This window comes from Ailuropoda melanoleuca, chromosome 14 (genome assembly GCF_002007445.2).
Source record: "Ailuropoda melanoleuca isolate Jingjing chromosome 14, ASM200744v2, whole genome shotgun sequence".
Lineage (NCBI taxonomy): Eukaryota > Metazoa > Chordata > Mammalia > Carnivora > Ursidae > Ailuropoda > Ailuropoda melanoleuca.
The window spans coordinates 41,871,481-41,892,385 of NC_048231.1; the positions used below are offsets into that span (position 1 = coordinate 41,871,481).

Below are 20,905 nucleotides of genomic sequence, written 5' to 3' on the forward strand. Positions count from 1 at the left end.
CCCGTTTCATACCTTTTTGACTGGGGCTGGCCAATGGTCAAAAAGTATGAAACACATTTCATGAAAGAATCCATATTCTACCAGGTGTGAGCCCCATTGGTATTTTCTGTCCTGTGTTCTATCCTAGTCCTCTTTAAAAATGCTAATTACGGGCCCACTAGTGGGTTATAGCCTCGAATTTCAAAAACACCGAAGGATCTTTAAGGAGCTAGTACAGTTCTAGTGGTGAACACACACTCAACTGAAGTTTAGTTATTCTGTTTTTCTTTCGTAGTACTCCAATAGGCCTATGTATAAGAATCTTTAAGAAATGGTATACGTAGTGTGGGTTTCATTGTTAAAAATTATTTATCTTTCTCTTTCAAAGTGTTTCATGTGTGCCCAGAGAGGTGCTTCCAGTGATGTCCACCAAATGCCAGTGTGGTTATCTGGAGGTGGATGAGAGATTCCTTATGTCTTCTTGTATGATTTGAGTTGTTTTTTGAGAAGTGTGTATTGCTTTAGTGGAGCCGGTCAAGTCATTACTTACTTAAAAAGATAAAAAAGGAAAGAAAGAAAAATCCGTGGCCACCTTGGTAAAGACAGAAAAGCCCGCAAGGGAGAGACCCAGCCTTGCAGCTCCCACACATGTCCCCATGCTAACTCTGTGTCGGTCTGGTCTTTCCCTAGTGATGGCCGAGACACCTATGCTCCCATCCTCCCTCATGCTGCTCAACACAGCCCACGAATATTTGGGCAGGAGGTCCTGGTGCTGCAATTCCGATGGGGCTCTGCTGCGATTCTACGTAAGCACTGCCCTCTTGGCCAGGGCTGGGGGAGGGGTAGAGGGAAGGGGGGATGGGGGGGTGCAGGGTGGGATGGGTTGGCACCCTGAGGCTTGCTTGCTTGGCCTCCCCCTACACTGGGGCCTGCTGTGCTTCTTTGATTTTGTATGTGACTACTCAGAGTTGCCAGAAAGTCTGAACTTGGTTCCCTTGTGCATCTGTGTTCAGGGGTTCTGGATCTGGCCTTGACCTACAGGTGGGTTTAGAACCACTGCTCGTTCCTGTGTCTGTTATATGTGTGTCAGGCATAGGGCCGGGCCCTTCATAGTAATTTTAGAAGTAACAACTGCGTTCACCACTGCCTTCCATTGAGTGCTGTTTGCTGGGCACCACTCATACAGGGTAGTAGTTGCTGCATCAATTATTACTTTTGAGTAAGTAACTATCTAGTGAGTACAAATAGCCTCCGCTCACTTGGCAGCCGTGATGGACTGGGCGTACTGGGGATAAGCAGCATGATTCCTGTCCCCAAAACTCGCTGCTGAGTGTGAGGCCAAGCAGCACACAGATTACAGAGCTTGAGCTGTGCACCCAACCCAGCCTGCAAGGTCTATTAATGAATGTTTTAGTGGAACATGGCCGTAACCATTCATTTACCTATTAAATGTGGCTGCTTTGGCAATACAGTGGCAGGGATGAGGAGCTCTGATAGAGTACATATGGTACATGAAACCTAAAATATTTACTATGTGGCCCTTCAGGAGAAGGTTTGCTGATCTCTGCTCTATATCTTTTCAGTGAGCAAGCATATCCTCTCTACAACTGCAGCCTGCCTCCCCAGTCCCGATCTTCCTCCTCTCCCCTATGTTTTCCCCATGGCTCTTACCACCTTCTAGCATGCCATGTAACTTACTTATCTAGTATGTTTATTGTGTATCTCTTCTCCATTGAAACGCAACTTCCCTGAAGCAGGGATTTTTGTTAGTTTTGTTCACTGTCGGATCCCAGTACCTTAGCACAGCACACCTAGCCCATAGTAGGTGCTTAGTACATAATGGGTTGAATGAATGAACGAGATTGAGAATATTTATAGAGCTCATGTATGTGTAAGGCTCGACAGTTTGCAGAGCACTTGTGCTGAGGAGGCAGAGACTTGGCAGGAACCCTGGCTGTAGATGCCTGAGTGTCTGCTCTGCCCTGTGAGTTCCGAGGGCCTCCTGGGTGCTCACCCTGGGTCAGCTCCATGCTTTAGGACCATTTTTGGAAGAATCGTGCTAAGCTTAGACTATATTGCTGCCCAGGAATTGGCGACTTCCTTCTGCCTTCCCTTTCCCAATTAGTGTGGAGAGAGACACGTCTACTTCCACTGGGTCACCTCTGCAAGGCAGTCAGTCACCCTTTTGCCCTTATACTGCTTGGGGGGAAGTCAGGAATGAGGTAGCACCTTTGCAAGCTGGTACCCAGCAGGATGGTGCTGAGGAGCGGCCTTCCAGGCAGGCAGCAGGGGTGATGATGGGACGATCCTACCCCAGGTTTTCCTTAGGCTGTGTCTTCTTTGGTGGAGCGTGAATTCTAGGTGCCAGGATCTGCCAAGTGCATTTGAGGGAGTGGAAGTGATAGGAGTACCTCCATGTTTCATTTCACAGCTCCTGACTTTTCTAGGCAAGGCCCAGCTTTCACATTCCTGCACCGACTTCACCTTTGTGGACTCGGCCCCTGCTTACTGACTGCCCTCTCTGCTCAGGGCCCTCTAGGTGTCCTCTAGCGATTTGCTTGCTCATATGATTTGCTCATTTTTCTGTTGGGCTTTTTTCTTTTTCCTGTTGATTTGTGGAGTTTTTTATGTACTCTGAAGTCCAGTCTTTTGTCTGATACATATGTTTCACCAGTTTTACATGCCTGTGTGTATGTATTTAGTTCTAATTTCTATGCAATTTTATGTGACATGTCTTTTAACTTTGTGTATAGTGTTTGTTTTACAGAATTTAAATGTCAGATTTATTAGTCCTTTATGGTTTGTGGGGTTTTGATTTCCCTCTGTGTGGTTTTTTTGGTTTGTTTTGTTTTTTGTACGTTAAGAAATCTTTTCTTCCCACAAGATTATTAATATATTTTCCTATATGTTAATCTTAAAGTTCACGCTCATCTTTCACATCTGGTCTTTATTCCTTCTCGAGTTTTGTTTGTTTGTTTACGACATAAGGTAGGGATCCATTTTACATTCTATATGGAAGGCCAGTTGGTTTGTACCATTCATCAAAGAGTCTGTTCTTTCCACACAAGTTTGTAAGGCCCCCTCCATCTTCTGTCCAAATGTGTGAGGGTTTGTTGTTGGACTTTGTTCTATTGGTTTAGGTATTCCTGTGCCAGTAACACACTGTCTTTGAGAGATACTGAAGCCTGCTAGGATTAATCTACTTACCTAACTATTTGTCACATTCTCTTGACTGTTCTTTGCCCTTTCCTGTTCTAAGACATTGCAAGATCAGTTGGTAAAATTTTGTGGACCCCCCCATTCCCTAATCCTTGCCAGCATTGGAATTTAATTTGAATGGCATTAACCACAGATTAATTTGGAGGAGAGTTGCCATTTTTATGTGATTCTTTCCAGTCATAAATGTATTTTATCTCTCCATTTATCGAGGTCTTATACTTTCATGTCTTTTAATACAGTTTTATAATAGTCTCCTTGGCTCTTATGTGTATTCTGTTAGGTTTATACCTGGGCATTATTTTTTTTTATTCCTATTGTAAATAGATATTTAAAAATTAAATTTTCTATTTTGTGTTTGTGGACAGATAGGAACACTACTTTTTAAAAAATGTTTCTCCTGTACATAACTCCTTTGCTTATTGTCTTTACTAATTCTGGTGGATTGTAGATTACTCAGATTTTCTGTGTGGACAGTTACATCATCCATGAATGACTATTTTTTCCCTTCTTTTCAGTCCTTACAGTTTCTTTTTTTTTTCCGCCTTGTCTTAATGCATTTGGCCTAGGGGTCAGCAAAACTTTCACTGTAAAGGGACAGATAGTAAATCTTGTAAGCTTTTGTCAGCCATAGGGTCTGTTGCAGATACTCAGCTTTGCATTGCAGCACAGAAGCAGCCATTGTCAGTATGTAAAGATAATATGTAAAAACTTGTGGATGCTGAAATTTGAATTTCATATGTTACAAAATAACATTCTTCTTTTGATTTTTTTTCAATCATTTAAAAATGTAAATGCCAGTCTTAGCTTCTGAGCTATACAGAAATAGGCAGTGGGAGGATTTGCCCCCTGGGCCATAGTTTGTCACCCCAGCCTAGAGCTCTCTCTTTCTTTCTTTTTTGGGGGGATAAATTTTAAACTATTGACCCTTTCTTTGGTGATTCTAGGCCCATTTAGATTTTCTTTTCTTAAACCAATTATGTTTTTGAAATAGTGTCCACATAAGCATAAAGTTGTTCATGAAGTGTGCTTATGATTTAAAAAGTCTCTGTGGTACTTTTGGTTTGCCTGTTTCAGTGCTAAAATCATTTATTTGTGCTTCCTCTGCTCCTTTTTTATAAGCTAATCTTCTCCTGAAGCTTACCTAAATTAGTTTTTTCAGGGGCGCCTGGGTGGCTCAGCTGGTTAAGCGTCCCCCTTTGGCTCAGGTCATGATCCCAGGGTTCTGGGATTGAGCCCCACATCGAGCTCCCTGCTCAGTGGGGAGCCTGCTTCTCCTTCTCCCTCTGCCATTCCCCCCACTTGTGCTCTCTGGCTCTCTCTCTACCTGTCAAATAAATAAATAAATCTAAAAAAATTAAATAAATAAATTAGTTTCTTCAAAGTACCAGCTATTGGTTATTTATTGTTTTTTCCTTTGCTTTCTAATTCATTAATTGCCACATTAATATTTATTATTTCTTTGGCTATATTTTGTGTTTTTGTAACTTAATTGTGGTGAAAGCTTATTTCAGTGTTCACTCTTTCTTGTATTTTTTTTTCACATCTTGCTACCATTAAGGTATTAGTATTTCTAAATTAAGTACAGGAGCATTGGGAAAAGTGTGCTCAGCATCTTGTATAAGGTCATTCAGTAACTTCTTCCTGACATTAAGATTTGTTTACAAACTTGTGTTTAAAGCCTGTATGAAAAGACATTTGCTGAATTGTTTGAAAGGACACTGTGTATAAAGCATCCTTCAAGTAATTTCTTCCTTTTTTTTTTTTTTTAAAGATTATTTATTGGGGCGATTGGGTGGCTCAGTTGGTTAAGCATATGCCTTCAGCTCAGGTCATGATCCCAGGGTCCTGGGATTGAGCCCCAAGTCAGGCTCCCTGCTCGGCTGGAGGTCTGCTTCTCCCTTTCCCGTTGCCTCTCCCCTTGCTCATGCACGCGCTCTCTCTCACTCTCCCTCTCTCAAATAAATAAATAATTTTTTAAAGGTTTTATTTATTTGAGAGTGAGCGAGTGAGTGAGAGCATGCACAAGTTGGGGGAGGAGCAGAGGCAGAGAATCCTCAAGCAGACTCCCTGCTGAGTGTGGAGCCCAACACAGGGCTCAATCTCACGACCCTGATTGTGACCTGAGCCAAAATCAAGATTTGGACACTCAACCAACTGAACCACTCAGGCACCCGAGTAACTTCTTCCTTTTATTAAGATGTAAGTGTTATAAATTTATGTGTGAAGCTTATAGGAAAAGCTATACCCTTACCCCCTTGAAATTACACGGTGCTTAAGCCATCCCTCAAGTAGCATCTTCCTTTCATTAAGGTCTAAGTCTTTTTCAACCTATGTGTAGAAGCATATGGGAAAGGCCTTGTGCGAAGTCCTTGGGACTGCACTGTGCTTAGGTGGCCACTCAGTGACGGTGTTCACTCTTCTAGTACGTGTGTTGAAGGTTATATTTTCTCCAAGCACATTTTTAGCTGCATGCCTTAAGTTTTGACATTTGGTATTTGCTACCTTTATACACTGATTTCTAATTTTACTGACTTATGTTCAGAGAATGTGGTCTGTATTATATCTCGTCTTTAGTATTTGTTGAGATGTGCTTTTTTGTCTATTTTGGTAAAAATCCCATGGATGCTTGAAAAGAATGTGTAGCTGCTAACAGTTGGGCATAACAATAGCCATCGGATCTAATCTCCATAGATACATTACTTGTTAACTGTGTTGTTTATATCCTCTGTAATCCATAATAATGTTTTGTCTGAGAGAGACAATTTATTATTTCTTTGGATCTATTTTGTGCTTTGGCTATATTTTGTGCTGTATTATTATATTTTATGCTGAGAGAGAGGGAGTCACTCTCAGACTCCCTCAGCCCAAATGGGATTTACCATCTTGCATTATAACCACTTGTTTAATTAACTTCCCCTCTGTTGGAATCTGAGCTTCTTAAAAACAGGGACTGTGTCACACTATGCCAGCATAAGGAGGTGCTCAGTAAATATTTGGGGAGCAGATGAATGGCCAATAAATAAGTAGAGAAGTTCCCAGAGGACATATAATACCTCCTTCTAGCAGCTGGTAGATACTGACGGGCATGATGGAAGGAAGGCAGTTTGGCAAGCAAGCTCCTTAGGTCAGTGTCCAAGCTGGGCCCAGAGTGGCTCCTGTGAGGGTAACAGGCCCTTTCAGGAAACAGGCCCAACACACATGGCCTCCTCAGGTTAACGGAGTTGACAGGGTGGTGGTCTCCCTGGGGTCCCGCTGTGCCAGGGAAGCTGTGGGCCTACTCAGGCATCTCTTCCTGCCTGTCGTAGGTAAGAGTTCTCCAGAAGGAGCTTGCTGCATCCACCTCAGAAGACACACACCCCTACAAGGAGGAGCTGGAGACGGCCTTGGAGCAGTGCTTCTACTGCCTGTACAGCTTCCCGAGCAAGAAGAGCAAGGCGAGGTACCTGGAGGAGCACTCGGCCCAGCAGGTGAGGGGGTGGCCTATCGCTGCACAGAGGAGTGGGGCTCAGAGAAGCAGGGGCTCTGAGCGCTCAGGAAGTACATCAGACACACAGCTCCTGCCCCAGGAGAATGAGAGGATGGTCTGATGTAGCCTGATCACAGGAAAAGAGTTTTCCTTGCAAAAACTACCTTTGCAAATGTTGACTAATCATTTGAAAGTGCAGTGTGGCAATTTTCAAAGGATTTCTTTTTCCAATTTGGATAATACAAATAATTCCATAGAGGTTTTCATTTGTTCTTGTTTGGTTTTCAGAGCAGTGTTGGGTATATTACCTCATGGCTCGTCATTTAGTCTTCAGTCTTACCTCTCCTATTTTACCAATTCCATCCCCTGAATGTAAGCTGCTTGGGCAGGGTCCCCCAGGGCACCACTCAGAATGCAGAACCACCCTGGCCCAGAGCAAGCAGTGGCGCAGCTGAGGCTCAAGGAGAGGGTCAGTGGCCTGGCCACAGTCCTCACTCGTGATTGAACCTACCCTCTGGCTTAGCCACATGGACTCACAGAGTGCAGCCCTTGGTTTCCAGTATTTGTCTTTATAAAGGCGGGGCGTATGCCCGTTTACTTTTCTGCTTTTCAGATGTTTGGTTTTGGGGATTACAGTGCGTATGCAAAATTTTAAGGGTATACGGGTCTTTTTCTAAACTCTAATATATTGTAACCTCGTCTGCGTTGTTTTCGTGGAAGAACTTTTCCCTTTCTGCTTTTACCTGACTGCACTATGATCTGCTTTCTGTCTTTTCTCAAGGTGGACCTTATTTGGGAGGATGCCCTGTTCATGTTTGAGTATTTTAAGCCCAAGACCCTTCCTGAATTTGACAGCTACAAGACCAGCACTGTGTCTGCTGACTTGGCCAACCTTCTGAAGAGAATCGCCACCATTGTGCCCCGCACAGAAAGGCCAGCACTGAGCCTGGACAAAGTCTCCGCCTACATTGAGGGTGCCTCGGCTGAGGTAGGAACTGAGTGTGATGGGGCTGTGTCCTGTCATTTTTTCCCTCTAGCACTGCTTATACGCCTTGGCTTCTTTCCTTGCTCTATACCAGAAGTCAGGGCCATGAGAAGCCTAGGGCCTGTCCTGTGCTAATGTGAATGGTCCTGGGTTTGCAGCATGACTGGTCACATCTGAGACCCTTACTCCATCTCCCCTTATGCTTGTTCCTTCACTTGCTAGGTGCCCTGCCTCCCTGAAGGGGCCGACCCCTCCCCTCCAGTGGTGAATGAACTCTACTACCTCCTGGCTGATTACCATTTCAAAAACAAGGAGCAGTCCAAGGCCATCAAGTTCTACATGCATGACATCTGCATCTGCCCCAACAGGTCAGTGGCCTGGGCATAGGGCCCAGCAGGGAGGGCTGGGGTGACCCCAGCTCAGTAAGCTACTCACTGGGCTAGTTTGGGATTTCTCTGCCCTGGCAAAGAGACTGGGGAAAAAGGAATGAGAAAGCGTGTTTAGCACTTTGCAGATTTTGGAAAAGGTAAGTTCTTCATAAAAAGAAGAGCAATGCAGAAGGCTTCTTTCCAGAAGATGCCTGGGATGAGTGTTTGGTCCAGGCCAGCAGGGGAAGGGGGTGCCACCTGGCTCCATCCTGTTGGTTGTGTACTGCCTCCTTTCCTGGCTCCTGGCACTGGGAAGTGGGCTGATGTGCTCTGTGTGTCTTTAGTTATGGTTGTTTCTTTATTTTGGGGTGAGGGCCCTACTTATAAAGTCTGGTTCATTTGACTGAGAGGGAACATTTTCTCATGGCTACCACACCTAGGAGGTTAGACTTGGGTCAAGGTAAGCCTTGTGTCTGAAGGGTCCAGAGTGGTATCTGTAGGTAAGTATTCAGGGGCCAGGCCACAGTGGCTGTGCGCCTTCAGGCAAAACCAGGGAGCTCCACCTTGTCCGGATCCACCTGGCCCAGGGGAGAGGGGCTGGGATCTGAATGGAGAAACCAGTTTATACAACTTCTGTAGCTTGTCGGAAAGGTTCTCCCAGACCCCCTATTGCTCAGCCGGTGGTTTCCTCCAGGCAGGGAGCCATGTGCCAGTGGCCCTGGATGTCCTCTCTGGGGTCACTGTGGGCCAGTGTGGTGGAGCAGACCCGCGCCCAGGCTGGCTGAGAGTCACAGCTCTAGACAGCGAGCAGTCACCTCCTTTGTGCTGCTACCTCTGTGTCTGAAAAGTAAGGGTGATAAAACCCACCTGTCCTTGGGGAGGTGGGAGCCTGGCATGGCGCCTCTCACCCAGCAGCCACTTGGGGTATAAGACGAGGCTCGTGACGGCTCAGCTGGGCCTCATTCGAACCTGTACATTCACCTGTTCAGACGGTATCAACCTGTCAGGCTTGGCCTGCCAAGAGACCTGCCAGAGAGGTCAGATGTCCTGTGAGGACTGGCCCCAGGGCCGGGAGGAACTTGGTGGCCCAGTCCTGGGCCTCCTTCATTCCGGCCCTAACAAGCAGATGTCAGGGAGCACATGGGCTCAGTCTCATCTTCTGTACTAGTTAAGATGGAAGTTCAGATACTGGCTTTTTCTTTAAATCTTCTGAGCCCTCTAGGCACAGGTGAAGCCCATGACAGACAGCTGGGTGGACGGTGGAGTGTTCTGACCGCAGTGTTTGTTGGTGGTTCCTGTGGGGAAAACAGAGGCTGTGAGCAACAGCTAGCAACAGCTTTTCTCAACCTGTAGTCGTTTCACTATTCCATCTGCTCTTACTCAGCTGGGATTGGACCAGCTTGGCCGGGCATTACATAGAGTGGCATTTGGGGAGACACGATGGGAGTAGGTCCCAATACAGCTCATCCCTCTGCCAAAGAAACAACTCGGGGCCCAGTGCTAGGAGCAGGCCTGCCCTGTGTGAGTTCATGGCATCACTGGCTCTTGGGTTGGCCACCATTGTCCCTGTGGGTCAGCGTTCCCCAGGTGTGGGTTGTGTACTGCTGTGCTAGAAACATAAACCCACGTCAGGACTTTGCTTTTGTTGACACATAGAGGAGCATTTTGAGGTTTTATGGTGATGTGCCTCTGTTCTTGGTTACTCAGATTTGTGACTGCAGATAGTGGTTTCCATTTTGGTACTCGTGCAGGTGTTTGGGCATACACCGTGCTGTGGTCCTTTCCCTCAAGGCAAGGGCAAAGGGGGTTGCCGAAGGCACTCTGGGAGGAGTTAAGAGGGGAAAATCCTCAGTGTGGAAGGAGCTGGCCCTGGTAGAAAGTCCCTGACAGGGTTCCCACCATCTGGAGGGGAGCTTGACACCTACCCCCATGCTTCCCCCCTGGAGGTGACCTGAGCAGAGCCCTGGATCCCCAGGCCCTGAGGAGGAAAGGGTACATTCAGGACCTCCACACAGGGCCCGAAGGCTTCATTTTTGCTATCCCCGGTTACCATTTAAGCCTTCAGGCCTCTTTACTGCTCCTTTGTTTGCACTTTCTCATCTCTGGGTGCCTGGAGTATGGCAGAAGCACGTGTGAGCTTCATAAGTTTCCTGTGTCTCTAGCACACCTTGGGAACTGTCAAATAGTCCAGAAAGCCAGTTGGCCAGTTTTAAAGTTAGTGTAGCAGTGGGTCAAGAGTTGTCAGCGTTCATGGAGGGTAGCATCTGTCATGTGATTGCTGCCTTTTCTGTTGTAGGCACTTGCATGCAGGAAATTCTACTCTCCCAAGTGCCCAGAAATCATCTTAGCCTTGGTCGCCATCTCAGAGAACCTTCTGCATTTTCCCTGCCACTTTCTTTCAGGTGATCTCAGAGCAGTAGGGTTTTAGCCATCCTGTGGTCCCCTCGCTCTCCATGTTGCTGCTGGGAACTGAGCTGGAGAGGGCAGGATCTGGGCAAGGTCCCAGAGGGAGAACCATGTAGAAGCTACATGGCTGTGTTTTTGGGGTCTTGGCCGCCCCATGCTTTTGGTCAGTGAATGTGTTGATGGCAGGTGCTACCAGTGAGGTGTTAGGTGAGGTGGCAGCAGGATGGAAGCCTCCCCTATCACCTTGGATGGGCAATGCCTTGTAAAGCACCCCTTTTCCTTTCCATCAGAGACAGTCTGCGGGTAACCCTTCCAAGCAAGGAAGCAAAGGGGAGCAGAGTCCAAGAGCCCACTATGCTGGTGAGCACAGTTTGGGCTCGAGTTGGTAGGGAATCCTCTAGAACACTTACAAGTACCTGTGAGGTGCTGGATGACCTAAGATACATGTCTTGTGGTGTCCCAGCAGCTCTGCTCTCTTGAGATGGGTTTTCTTTTTTTTTTTTTCTTTCTTTCTTTTAGATTTTTATTATTTATTTACTTGAGAGAGAGGGAGAGAGAGTGAGAGAGAGAAAGAGAGAGAGAGAGGAGGAGGGGGAGGGGCAGAGGGAAAGGGAAATGCAGACTCCCTACTGAGCAGGGAGCCCAATGCGGGGCTTGATCCCGGGTCTCCAGGATCATGATCCAAGCTGAAGGCAGATGCTTAACTGACTGAGCCACCCAGGTGGCCCATTGAGGTGGGTTTTCTTAGCCATATGTCATAGCTCAGAGACAGGGAGTCACTGGGTGGTAGAGCTAGGCTCTGGGCCCTGGCCGGGGAGACGGGCTCCCACAAACCTGGGGTTGCCGCCCTGCAGGCTATCATGTCTGCAGTGCTCTAAGGGCAGTCGTGTGTTTACTGGAGCTTTTGTCGTGACCACAGGTTTGATTCCTGGGCAGGCATGGCTCTGGCCCGGGCTAGTCGCATTCAGGACAAGCTGAACTCCAATGAGCTGAAGAGTGATGGGCCCATCTGGAAGCACGCCACGCCTGTCCTGAACTGCTTCCGACGGGCCCTGGAAATCGACAGCTCCAACCTGTCCCTGTGGATCGAGTATGGCACCATGTCTTACGCCTTGCACTCCTTCGCCTCACGCCAGCTGAAGCAGTGGAGAGCTGAGCTGCCCCCTGAGCTCGTGCAGCAGGTGAGGAGGGGCTCTGCAGAGGGGCTGCCACCCTGCCATCTGACTAAAGTGCCCTCAGGTTCTGTCCTGAGTTCTGTCCTGACCATGCCTGCACTTGTCCTCACAGTGATGCTGGGAGCTCACAGATGATTCTCCTCATGAGACTGAAGCCATACTATGGTCAGTGACAGCTTGGACCTTGGTCTTTAGACACCTAGTCTGGTGTGGGGGTGTTCAGGGCCAGGCTCTTGTGATCTGGCTGGTCAGTCATCAGTTTCCCGGCAGTGGAGAGGCAGGGGAGGCGTGTTGGACACCAGAAGTAGCTGTCTCTTCCCTGTTCCTTCAAGGAACTTCTTGAGTCCTTATAAAATTTTTGACACTGTGTTGGGAATTTTGAAGTCCGTCTTGATAGGGGGTTCCCCTCTAGTGCGAGTTGCTGCGTGTCTGGCCTGAGGTCTCTGTTGAGCAGGGCACCCTTGGCTCCTTGAGATGGAAGTGAAGGAGTCCCACCGACATGTTTAAGATGTGGCAATAAGACGCCGCGTTCCAGAAGTGTTTCTAGGAGAGCAGAGTGCTGAAGGGGCCTGTTTCTTGTAGTGATCATATGTGGTCAAAATCCAAACAAGACAATGGCCTTGTTAATGCTGCCACTGCCTTGTTATGCTCTCAGTGAGAGCAGCCTGGTCAGTAGGACTCTCAGCTATGGCTGTGCCGCCGCCCCTCCGTCCTTGAGATTAGGCCTCTGTTGTCATGCCCAGCCCCCTACCCCTGGCCCCTGTGACCCTTCAGGGGTAGGTCACAGGCTTCCAGAGTACTTGGCCTCGTGATGACCCTGACCTTCCCACGTTGTGCTAAGTAGGGGAAGTCCCAGCCTTGTGCAAGGAAGTAACTGTTCTTTGCTGCTTTTACTGATTTTATATAGAAGTGAGGTGTCCTTAGCATTAAAAATTTAATTGGTATGGAAAAGCATAAATGGGAATGTAATAACAACATAAATGTTACCCTCCTGCAGTGGCCCCTTTTATACCTGGGCGAGGTCCCTACCCAGTAGCAGAGGTGTGAGGGGGAGGGGCTGCTGCTTGAGGGCAGTCAGCTCTAGCAAAGGGTCACAAAGTGAAGCCACTCACAATAGGGCTGAATTATCCTAGTGAATAGTGCCTACAAGGTGTGATTGGGACTTTATCTTAGTAATTGAATAATAATGAAAATAACTCCTAAATCTTACCTTCCTAGGACTTTGGTGATAATTGCAAGGATGTATTAATTCTTTAAATGAACCATGAATGACTGAGTTTGGTTGGTTTGGGTGCAGCTTAATTTTCCAGCAGTTTTATGACAGCGTGCTATGATGTCCCTTCCCCTCGGCAGCATAAATTTAGACAGCTGCCTTTGCAGAAGTATTCAAGGGCTACTTCCCTCTCACAGGATTCTCTGATGTCTTTGTGCCTTAGAAGAGCGTGTTACGGTCTTTTCCTTGACAGTTGTCTTCCCTTTGGGCGGTTGTCAACCACATTAAATGTGCCTGGTGCTCATGTATAAAGGCTTTGTCTCGTTACTTTCATCAGCTTCATGAAATCCCACATCTTTTGCAAAATTTGCAGTTCAACTTTGCAGTAGACCTGCGTTACAGCATCAGGCTAGGTGCAGAAATCAGCAGGAGACTGACTGCAGAATGACGCTGGGCAGGGATGGGCGTCAATGAAAGTGCTGGGGGGCTGTGCTGGAAGAACATGAGCGGAATCCAAACGTTCCCAAATGTTCCTGTGCTGTCGTGACTGCTGTCGCCGCCACGTCCGTAGCCGTGGGGGCCTCAGAGGTCCCACACAAGGTCCTGCCGGACATCGGAGTGCGTTATGGTACACTTTGAGAAAGCCTCAAAAAGGCTGAAATCCCCTTCGCTCTCCACGCATTTCCCGGTCTCTATACGTCACCCACACTTGACGAGGGCAAGCTGGAAGCATGACCTGAGGCTCTGCCTCGGGGTGTTGTTTGAGGAATGCCAGTGACCTCACCTTCTTCCCATGAGCTCCGCGTGCCACCGCCAGTGCACCGGGAGGGTTGTCTCGGGGCCGGACTCTGGGCACTTCGGCCCTAAGGTTTTCCCTCTCTTTCTCTGTCCAGAGTGCATGAATCCTACAGGCCAGTGAGAACAGTAGCTCCCATATATGACCAGACATTAGAACCTTTTTCGGGAAGAGTGGGGAGCTTGTTAAAAAGCCCCATCGGGGACTCACAGTCAAAAGCTGCACTTTCGCAGTCTCCCTGGGTGGATTAGACCTGGCCTGGGGATGAGTCTGGCACCAGTGGCAGAAGACAAAGGTGGCAGGAAGGGTAGTGTGGCCACGGGGCAAGGACAGGGGTTGGGTTCTGTGACAAGGCCAAACTCTGGAAAAAATGGGCGAGAGGAGCAACATGGCCCTTGTTTTAACCATCGCCTCCCTTATAGAAACCACTCTTCAGTTATACAAGAAACACCCTCTTTAAAACAACTGCCACAGTAAGGACAAAGCTAAAATCTTTTTGGCTCCTCCCACCCCCCTTCTGGTCCCTTCATTCTTCAAGTTAGGCTTGTATCTTTCCAGACTTTAAACAAACACTATTTCTTATGTATACACATACTTCTAGAAAGAATGCCATGATTAACCTGTTCTTTTCTTCTAGCTGAAATGCTGTCGTGCTGTGTATGGCATTGAGCTTCTTTTTCACTCAGCACCATGTTGTTGAGCTCCATCCATACCACACAACCCTCTTGCATTGTGACTGTCCTGTGCAGAGGCCCCTTGCTCCATTCTGTTTGTACTGTAGTGGTCCCAGGGCTGAGCAGGCTCGGAACTAACTCCCTGGTAGCACCAGGAACACTGTTATTCTCTGCTGGGACTCCCTGGGGTGGGTGGAGCATGGACCTTGGGGATTCTTTCTCTAATCCCCCACCAGTGAAGCCCATCAGGATTTAGCAGAATAGAGGTTTTTCAGGAAGTATAAATATGATGAGAAATCAGAGTGCCCTTTCTGCCACTGGTATTTGAGGGTTTTGTTTGTAGAGTTCCCCAAAAGGAGGGAACTTTTGGCTCCCCCAAGAAGGGGCAGGGAAGGCAGAGTGGATGATAGACGGGAGACCCAGGTCAACTCCCTGCACACCTCTTCCCCTTGCCTGTTCTTTCTCTTGCGTAGCTCATGGCCTCTGTGGCTGAACTCCATTCTGATCCTTTGGAAGCCATTGGCCCAGGTAGTTCATGGCCTGAAACTGGGCTCCCAGGCCATCTTCCTGGAGTGTCGGGGGTGGCAGGAGAGAGATGGAAATCCACCAGCTGTGTCCCAGCAGGTGGGGAAGGAAGGAGGTTTTGCATTGTTGCCCAGGGTGAAAACTGCCTTGCAGGGCTACCCTGTGCCTCCTGTTTTTCTCCACCTCTGGACACAGCCCCTTGGCTGCTTAGAGCTGTTTGGATTTATTGTGTCTAATCAGATGAGCTGTAAGACACCTGTTGAAAGCTGTGTGCTTCAGCTTCTGCCTGCAAACTTGCCAAAGGTGTGTGTTACAGGAAAACCAGTGGTTTCCCTTGTTGACAATTCTCAGGCAAGGGCAGAGGATTTGGAGCCAGAGCCTTCTAGCTGTATGGCCTGAGGGAGGAGCTTGATGGCCCTGCTGTTGTAAGCAGGCTGACCGTTCCTCCTGTGTGGGGTATTGTGAGAAGGGACACCTCCTTAGCCCCTCCATGGGCCAGCCCTGGGCCAGGCATCCTGGCCACGAGGTGAATGGGGTGCCACAGCAGCGGGTGCACATCGCGCTCTGGGGTGGACAGGTGGTGTGAGGGTATCTGGCAGAGCTCTGGAACACAGCGGAAGCTCAGTGCCTCTCCCTCCTGTTCCTGTCCGAACTGTTCTGACCGCTGCACCTACTGAGGATGGGGACTCTGGCAGCATGTGCTTTATGTGGGGGAGGGAGGGGCTTGACCTCTTGGTGGGGATCTGAGTGGTGCCAGTCCAGATGGGGCTCTTCACAGTTGCCCTTCCTTTCTCAGTGGATGGCTTTGTGACCCTCAGTGGCAGAGCTGGGTGGGCAGAGGGCTAGTGACTTGGTTGAGGCCACATGGGTACAGAGCCGTCAGAACAGGACTCCAGTGAAGTGGCTGCCTTTTCCTTACACGGAGCTGCCACAGAATCTCATTTTGGAGGGGTATGATGGAGTCACTTGGCTTGTGCTGTGTCCTGCCTCTACACTGTGATTCTTTCTGTCGTATCTCACCCACTGATGGTGTCTTGATGGAGGATGGTAATTTTCTTTCCCAAGAAGTGTTTGATGGAGTGGTGGGGTTCTTTGTGCCGGCCCAAGGGCCGTTGCTACGGGAGAGTCACATAGCTTAGCGTCTGCTGGACAAACGTCCGTAGGGCAGCCTTCCTGTGCGCAGTGGGGCACAGACACTCCTCTCATAGGTAGTAGGCAGCGCTCTCGCCAGAGCTTAGTACCTATAGCCTCTCCCTTCGTCTGGTCCCCGAGACAAGACTAGAAGAGGTCGCAGCTTCCCTGCTGTGGAGCTAGGGCCATGGAGATGAGGGCCCAGAGACCTGGGGTTCTGGGAACAGCTGCCCCTCTGGCCCCACACAGACAGTCTTCATTCCAGCTCCTAGCCCAGGAGCTCTGGGATGAAGAGACGCACACATGTGATGGCTGATATTCCATGTAGATCGCACCTAGGTACTGGCCCATAGCCCTTATACAGGGACTGGGAAAAGTGATCCTCAGAGTTAGAAAGCATCTTAGAAGCTGATCCTCTGAGCTGTTTCCACCCTGCAGTGTGTGAGAGGTGGCTGGAGGCACAGCTCCAAGGCAATGGGTCTTGGGTGGGGCTCAGGAATCTGCTGCTTTGTAAGCACCCCGGGTCCCTCTGGAAGGGTGCAGAGGACACGATGGGATGTCCTGTGTTACCTCAGGGGTGCATTATCCTCTTCAGTGCTGTGTTGCTGTGTGTTGGGTGCACACCCTCTCCAGCTCCTTTTTCCCACCCTAGTGAGCGGGGGAGAGAACGAAGTGCTCATCGTCTGCAGTGGGGGCTCAGAACATTGGTGTTGGCTCTTGGCATGCTCAGACCGACACAGCAGAGCTGCTGTTGGCCCAGTTCTCCTGGCAGCCCTGGCCTCATGCTGTCTCCCCCTCCCAGGCAGAGGACCTCACTGCAGCCGTAGTGAGGGTCACAGCTGGGACCTTAAGAAGGGCACCAGGAGGTACTTTGTAAACTCGTGAACTGTGTAGTGCAGATACTGCGGGGGGCGGTAAAAGAAAGGACACTGGAGCTGCCGTGAGGAGACGTGGGTTTCAGTCCAGCTCTGTGCCTTACTTGAGGTGTGCTTCGGACGGGTCCCATAGCCTCTCCACACTCGGTGTCCCCAGCTATGAAATGGTGATGACGCTTCTGTGTGTCTGGGTTGCTGAGAAGATTATAAGTTTGCAAAGAAGGCAGCAGGCCTTCCTGCAGGGTAAAGCATGGTCCTGTGCAGGCTCAGACCCTGGGCCTAGCCCAGCCTGGTTTCGTGCTCTCATTCCAGATGGAGGGCCGGCGTGACAGCATGCTGGAGACAGCCAGGCACTGTTTCACGTCTGCGGCCCGCTGCGAGGGCGACGGTGATGAGGAGGAGTGGCTCATCCACTACATGCTGGGCAAGGTCGCCGAGAAGCAGCAGCAGCCGCCTGCTGTTTACCTGTTGCACTACAGACAGGCCGGCCACTATCTGCACGAGGAGGCTGCCCGCTACCCCAAGAAGATCCACTACCACAACCCACCTGAGCTGGCCATGGAGGCCCTGGAGGTGACACCGTGCCGGCCTCGGGTGGGGAAGCAGGGCAGGGGCGGGCCAGACTCCTTGTCTCCCTGGGGATGGGGCATGAGGTCCCAGTGACTCCCGTGCAACCTGTTGGAAACTTCTCTGTGTTCCGCAGCTCTGTGTGCAATGACATTAAAGCAGCCTTTCCTCTCTCTTCTAAGGGGTGCTTACCATCCTTTCTGGGAGAGTGAGTGTTTTGTGTGTCTTTCCCAGAAGAAAATCGCCTTTCCTCCTTAGCACGTGCAGGTTGCCAGAACCTGACTCGGTGATGATATCGATGTGGCACAGCATCTCCTGGTGCCTTTGTTCCTGGTGAGGGCACAGGCTGTGCCCAGAGCACCCAGCTTGGCAGGACAGGGCCTGTTCTCTTGGCCCAAGATTTGGGGTCTTGCACTGCTCCTCGAGGGAAGAGCAGTTGTTTACTGCTTGGATTTGCTTTACGATTTCTGGAGGACTTCACACCATGCTCTCCTTGATGCTCAGGGCAGCGCTGGGAGGCAGGCTGGGAGACTGCGGGCAGCACCTTTTGTAGGGAGGAAACCGAGTGCACGGGTGAGGATCCACATATGCTTGGGCCGGCCCAGGCCTTGCTGCTTCCTGAGCATGTTAGCTTTGCTCTTTCTGAGGCTGCGTGCCCAGCCCTTGCTAGTCCCCTGTGCCCGGCAAGCTTTTTGGAGTTTGGGCCAGAATCTGCTTGCTTATTATGCCTTGTCTGCCTTGATGTTTTTTTTTTTTCTGATTATAAAATTAACACATATTCATGGTTATAAAATATGTAAGAATCAAACATTCAGAAGTGTTTAAAATGAAAAACTAAAGTCCCTAGTGATCCTAGCCCCCCAACCCAATAATCCCTGTTCACAGTTTGGGCATGTCCTTATTGTTCTTGATCTTTCCCCCTGTTAACGTATAGATACATAGTAACATTTTCTTATCATTTTGCAACTGGCATCTTCCACAGACCAGTTAGTGCAAGGCATTGTGGGCTTCCTTCCCTGCCCTTGCGCCTTCTAGTCTGGCCAGACATCCACTTATTTGTGCAATCCCTTCGTCATGGGTTTGGCCTTCTTTTCCACTTCTTCCTCGACAGGGTGCAGACAGGGCCTGGCCTTGCATGCCTGTCAGGGAGCACTTACGGGAGTATTTCCAAGGGTCATTTCATGTTGCATCCACAGCGTCTTGTTGCCCTGAAAGGTTATACTGATCTATGAGCATGTCTGTTTTCCCTCAACCATGTTTTCCCTCTTTTTAATATCTGCTAATTGTGGAAGCAAGCAAAAAAGTCTCCTTTTTATAAATTTGCCTTTGAAAAATGGTTCACGCCAAGTGGTTGGCTGCAGCCGCCTGGGGGCCACGTGCAGAGGGTTCGTGGTGAAACGCGGAAGCGCAGTTTTGTATCGAGCACGTCTTCGGCAGCTTCCAGGTTGCCGTCATTCCTGGCCCCAGGTCCCATGTCCTTCCCATCATAGCTCTTTCATGCTTTCTCTTCAGGCTCATGGGCCTGTCCCTGGAAGGATGTCCACTTTGGGGCTGAGAAGGCTGAGGCCCAGCGAGCTGGTGCGACTTGCCCTAAGTCAGCAGCAGAAGGGAAGGGTGGTTGGGGCCGCTCTCCTGAGCCCAGACCCCTGTGCAGCACCTCTGGTAGCAACGAACCCGTGTGCAGGGAAGTAGTCCCGCCCTCGGGAAAACGATAACTCTGTTTTTGTCCGTGGTGTTTCTTTGACTTTTGGCTTCTGCTGCTGCCTGATGGAACCGATGAGCAGGCAGGATGGTATCCCTGTGGGGCCTGGGACTTCCCGGTGAGGAACTGAGGCCTAGCACACCGTGCGGGCTCACAGGAGAACGAGCACTCAGCTGCTTTAAAAATGACATTTCTCTTAAGACTTTAACCCTGCCCTGGTGAAAATTCACCTTTGCTGTTGAACCTTCAGTCCAAATACTGAACCTGCCACTTGGTTAAATTTTGCCAGTTGAACACTCTGCATTCCTCCAGGCGGAGCCACCTGCACATGTACGGGAGGCCTCCGAGTTTTTCTGTGGCTGAAAATGGACTAGGTGGGCTCATTACTATGGGGGCCGCAGGCGGGCTAGAGGTGGAGGGGCTTTGGGAGTGGGCGCCTCTGTCCAGGATGCCTCCCCGAGAGTGCTGCCTGGGCGGGCCACCTGGCATCTCACCTGGGTGGGTCCTTGGCAGCTTTTCTTGAGAACCACCTCTGGCTGAGGGGAAGCTGGTTAATCAGGGTCTGCAGCCACAGGGGTTCCCTGTCTTCATGACATCCTTTGTGGGAGTCTGTGCCACAGGCGGGAGCCCCCATTGCACCCACATGTGGGTGTGAAAGTCAGGCCGAGTCGCCGTGGAGGTGCCTGTGTGTGGTGCGGTGTTCGCTTGGGAGCAGTAGAGGGCAGGGTGGACCTGAGTTTAACCTGGCCCTGGGCTTTGCTGGCTGTGGGGCTTGGGCAACTTGCCTCACACATTTGTAAATGGAGAATTGTGGTGAGGACTCAAGGAAATGAAGAAAAGCCCAGGCCCTGAAGGGTGCAGCATACCTCCTACCCGTCCTGCCCCCGTGGGGCAAGCTTCTCCAGGCCTTCAGTACCTGGCTAGCCCCGCTGTGGGCACACAAACAGAAGTCAGCTGTTCCTCACTTCAGGGAGTCCGCGGCGCAGAGGCTCCCCTTTTTATGGGTGCCAGGAGAGGGTCCCACAGAGGGTGGCAGGGGCTGTGGCAGGAGGAGGTGCCCAGGGAGCGGGGCTGAGGGTTCTTACTCTCATTGTCTTACCACCACTTGCCTGCGTTACAGGCTGAACATTGAAGTTGGAACGCTGAGAGTTCGTGTCCATTTTAATTGTCAGAGCTTGCTTTGAATGACGTATAGGTTGGCTGGTTTAAAAGTGAATGAAAAAGGGCAGTGTGTGGCAGCCTGTCTCCTTGGTTAGGGGCTCTTTTCCAATGTGACCGACTGGCCTGTGGAATGAACCTTAGCAACTGGAAGGGCTGCTCACACCCGAGTATCATTCTCTTAGGTGTACTTCCGGCTCCACGCTTCCATCTTAAAGCTCCTGGGGAAGCCCGACTCTGGGGTCAGTGCAGAGGTCCTGGTCAACTTCATGAAGGAGGCTGCAGAAGGACCCTTTGCCAGGGGCGAGGAGAAGAATACGCCCAAAGCTTCAGAGAAGTGAGTAGCACGCTTTCACCCTGCAACTTATCCCATATGTACCCTGTTGGCTCATTTATAGCAAAGTGGCATTCAGGGGGTTGCTGCTGAGTAAATCAGAGCTAGTTGAGCCCCTGGAACTCATCTGGAGACTCCTGGTTGCTAGACCGAGTTATTTCTGTTGAAACTGAGGAGAGGCTGAGTGTGCAACACCAGGTCACCTCACGCTGGAGCCGTGCCCGGTGCCACCCCAGCCTCAGGGGCAGGTCCTAGGGAGAAGCCAGCTCCTTCCCTCTCCTTCCCTGCATGGGGGCACAGCTCTGCCCTATGCAGAGCACTGCAGGAAAGCA

General features: G+C 49.8%; 1 protein-coding gene across 2 annotated transcripts in view; it reads left to right on the forward strand.

The window, feature by feature from the left end:
• CABIN1 (calcineurin binding protein 1) overlaps positions 1–20,905 on the forward strand; it is a 125,024-nt gene that overhangs the window by 23,083 nt on the left and 81,036 nt on the right. For both annotated transcript variants that reach the window (XM_034642006.1, XM_034642007.1), the window contains exons 12-18: positions 670–785; positions 6,504–6,665; positions 7,446–7,652; positions 7,872–8,017; positions 11,343–11,604; positions 17,125–17,385; positions 20,425–20,576. In XM_034642006.1, the coding sequence (XP_034497897.1) occupies positions 670–785; positions 6,504–6,665; positions 7,446–7,652; positions 7,872–8,017; positions 11,343–11,604; positions 17,125–17,385; positions 20,425–20,576 (1,306 nt within the window). The remainder of the gene's footprint in view (positions 1–669; positions 786–6,503; positions 6,666–7,445; positions 7,653–7,871; positions 8,018–11,342; positions 11,605–17,124; positions 17,386–20,424; positions 20,577–20,905) is intronic.